This window comes from Alosa sapidissima, chromosome 8, assembly GCF_018492685.1.
Source record: "Alosa sapidissima isolate fAloSap1 chromosome 8, fAloSap1.pri, whole genome shotgun sequence".
Lineage (NCBI taxonomy): Eukaryota > Metazoa > Chordata > Actinopteri > Clupeiformes > Clupeidae > Alosa > Alosa sapidissima.
In genome coordinates, this window is record NC_055964.1 from 6,829,790 (window position 1) to 6,839,789 (window position 10,000).

Below are 10,000 nucleotides of genomic sequence, written 5' to 3' on the forward strand. Positions count from 1 at the left end.
TGCTAAAAAAGCATGTTAAATACATGTTAAATACATAAACTAAAATGAAAAAGAGACTGGTCTGAAGATTGGGAGTGTCTGATGTTTATTTGAAATGTGTAGTGGTAGATCCTCGTGCCCAGCTTTGGGTGAGACTCAAACTCCCAGGGCTGTGTTCCAAGCGAGAAGGAGGGAGCCAACACCTCTGTCCAGACTGGTCCTTAGGCTGTCCGTCCGGTGGTTTGTGTCTGCGGAGGCGCGATCGTGTCCAGTCACAACAGAGCAGTGCTTTACGTGAGCTCTTCCCCTGTCCAGCCGCTATTTCCACACCCACCCCCTCCTCCACCCCCCAAACCCCCCATCGTCTGGGCCTCCCACCACACCCAGACCTGATGCTGTCCCGCCTGTGCTAACCGCCCCGCCCGCCGGACCAGACCAGACCGACCCGAAGCAAACCAGACAAGCGTAAAATTACACAGCTGACCGGTCAGCGCCGGCCGTCCAGCCCTGGGATGTCCAGGTTAGAAGGAGCGGCCCCGGCGAGCCAGCGACCGACCGGCCGCCCAACCGTATCATTACAGCGCTATGCAGTGTGACCTGAGTATGCCATGGCATCTAGTTTTTTTAGGGATTTTTTTCTCCTTTTCACTCCTCCTCCCTTTTGATATATGTGCAGTTTTGCAGAGTCAGACTGTAGGGCCAGACAGGGCCTTGATCACTGTGTTATTTTTAAATTCCTCAAATCCTAGAATAAAAACATTGTGCCAAAAACAGGACCACTGGTAAGCCTGGCGCGCTGAAAACAACCGCTAAATTATGACAGGAGAATAACGTTGAGTCAGAATAGTTCTTCGCTAAATACAGCCCGACCTGGAGAGCTCCTACCCTTTGAGTCATCTCGTGGCTTGGCAGTATGTGTCAAAAAATCACACTATGATCTATACGGGCTTACACTGGTCACTAAATCACACTCTGATCTATACGGGCTTACACTGGTCACTAAATCAACTCCCTCAGATGAGTCTTCTGCTCTCCCATCCTCTGTGGTCAGACCGGTGCGTTCAGGTCTGTGGCAGCGCGGCCGAAGTGCAAATGAGAAGTTGCAGCCTCTGGCTTGCACTCTTGACACGGCAGGGTTTGCAGGTCAGATAGCGGCCGCCACTGCCTAAGCACCATGGCAGCGCTGTGATGGGCTCTCTGTTTGGACGGATGTGTGCCTGTACCCTTCTCCAGTCTCTAGGGACAGCCTGTCTGTGGAGCTCTGACCTCACATGGAGACTGGAGGAACTGAGACCGCTGATATTACTGCTCCACTATAGGGAAATGGAAGCTGCTGATTTTAGAGCTGCCCTGTAGGAGTGTAACAATACACCAAACCCACGGTTCAGTTTATACCTCAATTTTTGAGCCACGGTTCAGTTTATACCTCAATTTTTGAGCCACGGTTCGGTTTATACTTTTTTTTTTGGGGGGGGGGTGTAGCGGTAAAGTGTAGTGGTACCGCTACGTTTGGGCAAATGGTGAAATAGAACAATAATTTTGTGGTTTACGTGTGTTATAATGTAAATGGGGAAATTAATATGAGTGAGTCCAGGAGTTGTATCTGTTAGGATGACCGCTGCTGGGGTTGGAGAGAGGGGTCTGCATCACGGTTCTGTCTTTTTCAAACGGAAACGGGATTGTGGTTGTTGGTATTTATTTTTTTTTGGCTTGCGTATCCTTACAGCCCTACTGCCCTCTAAGTTTGACAAAGCAGTTGTCAGCCGTCAAAGTGGCTGTTGATTGATGTTCTGTGATCCTTTGTGTATCTAAGAACGTGTGGTGTGGCTTAAGTGTGTGTGTGTGTATGTGTCTGTCTGTCTGTCTGTGTTTGTGTGTATGGACAGTAGGTGGTTGTGTGGGTGTGTGCGAGACTGAAAGAGACAGGTAGTATATCTGTCAAGATATATACATTACACATCACTAGAGAGCTTATGTAATGCTCTGGCACTTGGAGTATGTGTGCATGACAGTGTGAAGTAGGTAATGCACTCTCTCTCTCCACCCCTCCACAACTGGGCCAAGGTGATGTTTTATAAATAGAGGCGAGCGTGGGCCGAGGGGCTGGGCCCACTGACGTCGCCACAGCTATACGTGGGGCCGCTCCCTCCACTACTTCCTGTGGGAAACAATCCCGTGCGAGCGTGTCTGAGCAGGGCAGCGAGTCTGGGTCAAGTCCCAAACCGCCCGCCTCTCCTCTCCTTGCCCATCCCCTCTCCCTTTATAACTCCCTCCTGTGTGTCTGCTGGGTTAACTGATGCCTCAGACACTCCCTAGGGGCTGATCAGAACGCCCCTCTCTCTTTCTCTCTCTCTCTCTCTCTCTCTCTCTCTCTCTCTCTCTCTCTCTCTCTCTCTCTCTCTCTCTCTCTCTCTCTCTCTCTCTCTCGCCCACGCGGAGGAGGAGGGCCGGTAAACTCTGAGCTCATCCAGGTCAGGAGTGGTGGGCCTTTTGTTTGTCATGTCAGTACCCTGATAGGCTGATTACTCACTGTTTGGAGGGAGCCCCCCTTATGTGAATGGGTTGGCAATCGGTGGAACGAGTACGAGAATGTCATCGTCATTGTCGTCACATCTGGGTAGTGGTGCGGTTGTACAAGCTGGTGAAATGTCAATGGGAGGCTTGTCAAACGCCTGCGTGGCTGGTGGATAGAAACCAGTGGAACTGGTTTGCTGGTGAACTCTTAGAGATTTCCTCAACAGTAACAATCTGGCAAGAGTAGTGGTGTTCACAAAAACCTCACAAGTTGTTTGTTCAGGCCAAGAGGGTTACGTTTAGATGAACGGCGTATGTGACCACTAGTTTGTACAGAAGTTTCAGTTCAGGCAGTGCAGGGAAGTTTGTAATAAACCAACTGAATGAATAGTAGCACCCAGTAGAAGTTCACCACCACAGTATTGATTCCCCTTTTGTTAGAGGCGTTAACAACCTAGACCACCCAAAAGTCAACAGTTAACAACAGAGTTAACAAAACCTGTCTGAACCTGTGATAGCCGCTCGTTGTTATTTGATAGGGCGACTGCATTACAACACTGCACGGCTTCAATGCAGGTTTTGTCAGAAGAAGAAAAAAAATGAAGGGGATATTTTTAATGTACCAACTGTTCTAAACTTTCTTCACTTTAAAAAAAAGTGTTGTTTTTTAAAAGCAGCTCAGTACTCACAGGCATGAGCGTACAGGGACTGGGTCTGTCGATCTGTGCCACTTGCTGGAGGCACAAGCCAGCAACAAGTCAAAGCTGCGATGCTGTGTGGTAGTATTCACAGCCAAACACTCTCTCTCTCTCTCTCTCTCTCTCTCTCTCTCTCTCTCTCTCTCTCTCTCTCTCGACTCTCATTCTCTCGCTCTCTCACTCTCTCTCACTCTCGCTCTATTGGAAAATGCAGAACCGTTGGGAGAGTTGGAAGGAGGAGGGTGGGGGCAGAGGGTATACATTGACAGGCGGTGTGAATTCCGAGCACCTGCTGCTGCTGGTGATGGCACAGAGGGCGCGAAGGGCGCATCATAATGGTGATCATCCAGTGAATCTGCTCCAGAGTAGCTTGCACTCTTCACGTCCCGTTCACACCTGTCCACCAAGTGCAGGTTGTGAACCTGTTGTAATCGCATCGTACATTGTTTTAATCCCTTGGCTTGCGCTAACGCAGAGCAGATCCTTTACCGCTAACTGCTACAGTATGCACTGTGAGTGCAGCTATATTTCGCATGCTGTGTGTATAAGAGGCTCTCATGTTTCCATCGAATCTCCAAACAAAGCGATCAGCGCATCTGAGCGCTCAGCCAGTCCCAGGATGAAACACGGACTCCTGTTGCTAAGTTACGCTCAAGTGTTTTCACTATTTTTAGTTCCCAGGACCTGAATTTTCACCCAAAGATTATATTATAGCTCCATTTTTAAGTGAAACAAGGGAAATTAAATGCATTCCATCTTGGCTTGAGGTGGTCTAAGTTAAATGCACAGGTCTCATGTTATTTTCAGAGGACAGTGACACAACCTTGAGTTAAATATAGAGGAAATAAAATCGTAGTTCAGTACAGAAAAAGTTTTTTTTTTTAAATGGGCTGTGAAACTGTAAAAGACACAGTCTGTTACCATGCCTTCATGCAGCCTAAAAGATTTTTTTTTTAATTATTGTTTATGGTGGCTTTTCCCCCCTCGATACTTGTAAACAGCATCTCTGCATCAGGTAATCCCATTTCAGTCTGTGGGATGATGCCCGTGTCAGTGTGTAATCATACCTTTCCTCATAATTTACGACACAATTTTCCCTTCTATAATCTGGACCAGTTATTTTTGCATTTCATGACAAACATCCATTTAATTGTCACAAGGAGTCAAGAATAGAATTGGTGGGTTAACAATTTGATGCTCTCCTGTCCTATTACCAGCTCACAGCCAACTTCAGACAACCAAGTTAACACCGATGTTCAGTGAGGTTTTCAGAATTGTTGTGTAGTTTTTATTTTAGACTCCACCAAAAAAAGAAAACAAAAAAGTGTGTCCACAACAGTACCCATGACTAAGAGCACATGTGTGGAATTTTTGCTCTCACTGTGGAGGTGTGTGCACCAAGGGAGTAGCAATATGGTGTGTGGAGCCCTTCCCAGCCTGCTTTGCTGCGATGGAAGCTCCGCCAAGTGAAGTAGTGCTCGGCTATGTTGCGAGAGTCCATATTATATATATTTTTTTACATTTATTGTTGTTGTGGTGACTGTTTATTGTTGACTTGAAAAGCCTATAGTGGAGGTCTGGCCAGCCTCTCCTGTGCTGTTGGAAAAAACAAATATTTAGAATATTTACATCAGCAAAAGATGAATGGAAAAGTGGTCGTAAATTAAACTGTTTACAAAGAATCGGTTAGGAGAGCATGGTCAAAACAGTGTGCTTATCCAACAACCAAAACACTGTGGCCTATGTCATATATCAGATCATGTCATCTCAAACATGGCAGGCAACAAATACAACATTAAGCCATACTTCATAGCCTAAATCATAATTGAGTATATTAAACAAAAAGGGCTCTTAACATTTGGAACCAGGCATACCAACCCAGAAAAGGGCCACTTGGCCTTCAGTTGGGCATGGGGGCACAAAGGCCACATGGCAGGGCACCAAGGCCAAAGTTAACTATATAGTAGTAGGCTATAAAAATGATCAAAGTTTTATTTAGCCTATTCACTGCAGTAGACCTGCATCACTGTATGAAACATTACAAAAACATGAAACATGACATATTACATAGAACTGTAAATCATCTGATCATCTAATATTTACAGATATCTAGGCTATATATAACATTTATTTTATATTTGGCCTGTTATAAAATAATGTATTGAACAATTTAACCACAGCTCAGCAACTCAAATAACCTAGATGCATGCTTAGCATTTTGTGATCATTAGGCTAAGGCTACTTTCACAAACTCAGTCAGCTGTCCTCTGATTTACCAATATCTAGGCGATATTTGTAACATTTATTTTGTATTTGGCCCGTTATGAAATCATGTGGAACAATTTAAACACATTGTAAAACTTAAAGCCCAAATTTGGAGACATCCATTCATGTCGAAATTTACTGCAAATTCAAAACTGGATTACTCTGGAACAGCTAACTGTACAGGGGACTGCTTTACACCTTTGTGTTCGGTAAGGTCTGCTGTTTATTCTGATATATGGTTTGTCGTGTGTTAAAAGAAGGGTTCGTGAAGTATTCCACCGAAATGAATGGGTTGGGAGATCATGGGATGCAAAACCTTCAGTAGAATGTATGATTAAATTGAATTATATTATTTACTTTTCTCTCGAATCGTTCAACTCCGCAATTATCGGGTAACATCGTTTAAAAGCTGAGAAAAAGCTCTTTCATGTGATACTTGTGATGTCTGTGTGATGAATAGGCTACTTCGTGAGTAGTTCAACTGAGATGAATGGGTGAATTTGGACGCACTTTCTTTCTTGCGCTGTCACTTTCTCCACTGCGTAAAAAACTAAATTAATCTGCGCTGTGAATGCTAAGATTATTTTGACAGGCCACAGGCTAAATAAAAATCACTGTTAGTAGGACGCAAAGCAGAATATTGAAAGAAGAGGGCACCAAGGCCACCGTGGCCTGTAAACCTCTGATTTTCAAAGGGGCCTCACGGCCAACGCAAGTGGCTACGCAATGGCCGTCGTGGCCGCCATGAAATTCCTACCCTGGCTGTATCAATAGTTTTTTTGTGTTTGTTTTTTTGCTCAGGTACAGCAGTGTGTTCCCTAGTCTGAACATGGCGGTGAAGCGGCGGGAGCAGGCCCTGCAGGACTACAAGAGGCTCCAGGCCAAGGTGGAGAAGTACGAGGAGAAGGAGAAGACAGGGCCCATCATGGTCAAGCTGCATCAGGTGCCCCATCTTCCCATTCTCCTTCACCCTCTCCCTCCTTCCAGCTCTCCTTCACCCTCTCCCTCCTTCCAGCTCTCCTTCACCACCTTTACCTGGGCATTGTACCTCACGCCATATAAACATGCCTACCACCAAACACCTTTGCACACACGCACGCACACACATACCTCCCCATCTAAACAATAAGAAGCTCTTCTATTCATAGTGTCATACTTCATTCTTTTTTGTTTACTTTTTTGAGCCTCTCCTTTCTTCTTTTTTTTTCCACCTGGTGAGACGTACTTTTCGGTACCCCTCACTACATAGCGTAGATGTAAGGGGAGGTGGGGCAAGGTAACACAGCCGCCTCTTCAGGACTAATTGACGCATGTGATGGTTCAATAATTCATCCATTGCTGATAGCTCAATAGGTAAAGAGTCAGGACTTGGAGCCAGAGACCTGGTTTCAATCCCTAATGTGACAGTTTTGGGGCAGCCGTGTCCTACTGGTTAGCACTTCGGACCTGTAACCGGAGGGTTGCCAGTTCGAACCCCGACCAGTAGGCGCGGCTGAAGTGCCCTTGAGCAAGGCACCTAACCCCTCACTGCTCCCCGAGCGCCGCTGTTGATGCAGGCAGCTCACTGCGCCGGGATTAGTGTGTGCTTCACCTCACTGTGTGTACACTGTGTGCTGTGTGTGTTTCACTAATTCACGGATTGGGATAAATGCAGAGACCAAATTTCCCTCACGGGATCAAAAGAGTATATATACTTAATAAATCATTTTTGAAACACCTCCCCACGCGTTTGGCTGGGCTTTTCACCTCTTTTAACACCTAAACAATAAGAGGCTCATCATATCATATCCTCATTTGTCATTTTCATTTTTTTTGTGTGTGTGTGTGTAAGTTTGGTGCTTAAGGACAGTGGAGAGAAACAGGAAATAAGTGGGAGATAGAGAATGGGATCAGGAAGTGATTCAGGAAACTGGATTCAAACCCGAGTCCCCCCCCGGGCACTCGAACCCCACAGCCCCAGATTTGGGCTGCCATGGCTCCCTCATTGATACCCCCTCGATGCCCTCTGATCTCACGGCTCCGTGCAAAAAGTATTCATACATAAAAGTCCACCTCTGTGGATGCACTCATAAAGTGCTTCCTTTTTTAACATCGGTGGGACGCTTCCCTCAGCATAAACTCCTGCTCTCCACGGCCCTTCCAGGAGAGGAGTGGGTGAATAGTTAGTTATACACGTGCAATTGTTATTTTCTTTTTGTTGGTGGTGATCATGGCTCACCCTCTACTGTGGTGGCGCAGCGCGTGGAGCATGGAGCGTGAGCAACAAGTGAGCTGGGGCTCCAGCGTTCTCCCTGGCAGCGCTGGTTGGCTGGGCTGGATGGATGCGAACAAAAATACTGGAGCACATTCTCATGCACATGTGTAGTCGTGCTCCCACGCAAAAAAGCGAGCTGGCTCACAAGCCCCTGCACTTTCTGAAGAGGCTCTGTAGCACGTGTGCGCTACCAGATAATTGGTTTTAACAGTGACTGGTACACACACACACACACACACACACACACACACACACACACACACACACAAAGGTGCCCATACACATACAAACACACACTTTTTTTAATGCTAACTTTGGCGTGATTGTAAATATTTGAACAATTAGCATTTGTTCATTATTGAACTGTACTACTGTATCTGTAGGCTGAATTTCATGAAAACACTTTGCATCTACATACACACAAACACACAAAAAACGTACGGCACTCACAGTCCTTTGCTTGCTCACATGTGGATGACAAAAGACACAAACACACACACACACACACACACACACACACACACACACACACACACACAAAGCCTTACAGCTGGCCGCCCACACACATAGGGAAAGTGAGCATCATTAGGTGGAGCTCTGACACACAAAACAGGTAGACGCGAAACATAGGGGCACATGGCACATCAGTAAGACCCCCACCCAAACACACACACACACACACACACACACACACACACACACACACACAATTCACATATCTGTCTAGCCATCTGTTTTCTTCCCACTCCTCAGCGCCTTGTGTTCTGTCTGTGTCTCAGTTATTGCCTACCAGCACCACTTTTCTCTGACATGGGGCAGGTGTCACTCAAACACACACACACACATAGACAAACCGAGCACACTTCATAAACACTAATGCATACTTTCTGCATACATGTAACATGTTCACCAAGACAAGCCCCCCCCCACGCACACACACACACACACACACACACACAGACAAACTGAGCACACTTAATAAACACTGATGAATACTTTCTGCATACATGTAACATGTTCACCAAGACAAGTCCCCCCCCCCTCCCCAATGCACACACGACACACACACACACACACACACACACACACACACACACACACGACACACGACACATGACACATGACACACACGACACATGCCTCTGTGTGGCACTCCCTCAAGTTTCCTATTAGCTACACGAGCACACACGTACACACTTTCACTTTCCATTGTCATCCTAGTGGATTTACACAGTTGTAAGTGTGACAAAGACCAGTGGATTTCACAGTGACGACATTAGCTTTCTGTGTAGCCAGTTGCCTTTTCTGAATGGCTAAACCTGTGTCTGCGTCTGCGTCTGCGTCTGTGTCTGTGTCTGTTCCTGAATGTGTGTGTTTTCCTGTCTTTCAGGCCCGAGAGGAATTACGACCGGTCAGAGACGACTTTGACGCCAAGAACAAGCAGCTCCTCGACGAGATGCCCAAATTCTACCACAGCCGCATCGACTACTTCCAGCCCAGCTTTGAGGCTCTCATTCGCGCGCAGGTGAGAGAAAACAGACAAACAAATAAACAAATAAGCAAACAAACAAAACCATTGTTCTCAGGTGTGTGTGGCAGTTCTCTAGAGATGGGGCAAAGAGGGGAGGGGCAGTTCCGCAGTCCTCAGCCAGACCCAGGGTACTTTCTAGTTGCCCAGCAAAGAACAGGTGTGTGTCTGCAGCTCTCAGGCACCAACTTGTTTTATTTCATTAGATGAAAGTGGCAGCAATGTCTAATGCATTCAATACCTTACATTTACTTACATACTTACATTTGAATGTGCCTACTAGATCACTAGATCAAGAGTTAAGAGGGAGTGTTTTCTCAGACTTGTAACGTGACAGGTTTTATTTCACCCCAAACGCAAGCCAAACACACACACACACACACACACACACACTCACACACACACACACAGACAGGCTCTGTAAATACACGCCTCCCACTCCTCCTTTGCTCTATGCTGGTTTTAAAACTGGCAGCAGTAAGCACCAGAACGCTTAATTACGTTGTTTTGGCCGGCTGGCTGCTTTCGCAGAGACGTGGGGGGCGGGATGTTTGCTCAGAGGAACAGCACCCTCCCGATCTGTTGGTCCAATAGGAGAGAGGGAGGGGCCCTAGGGGCGTGGCCTATGTAATCCTTGTTATCTCCTTGCTCTGTTCAGTGCGATGTGATTAACACCAATAACAACACGCACACACACACTCACACTCACACACCAATGGACACCCTTGTACCTGCAAACACACACACACAAACACACTCACT

General features: G+C 46.5%; 2 protein-coding genes across 3 annotated transcripts in view; both read left to right on the forward strand.

Annotated features, from left to right (window-relative positions):
* The window catches only part of LOC121714755 (oxysterol-binding protein 2-like), a 765,489-nt gene that overhangs the window by 201,573 nt on the left and 553,916 nt on the right, over window positions 1-10,000 (forward strand). The window lies entirely within an intron of this gene.
* Window positions 1-10,000, forward strand: part of bin3 (bridging integrator 3) — a 45,959-nt gene that overhangs the window by 28,648 nt on the left and 7,311 nt on the right. For both annotated transcript variants that reach the window (XM_042099837.1, XM_042099838.1), the window contains 2 exons: window positions 6,258-6,399; window positions 9,101-9,235. In XM_042099837.1, coding sequence (XP_041955771.1) covers window positions 6,258-6,399; window positions 9,101-9,235 — 277 coding nt within the window. The remainder of the gene's footprint in view (window positions 1-6,257; window positions 6,400-9,100; window positions 9,236-10,000) is intronic.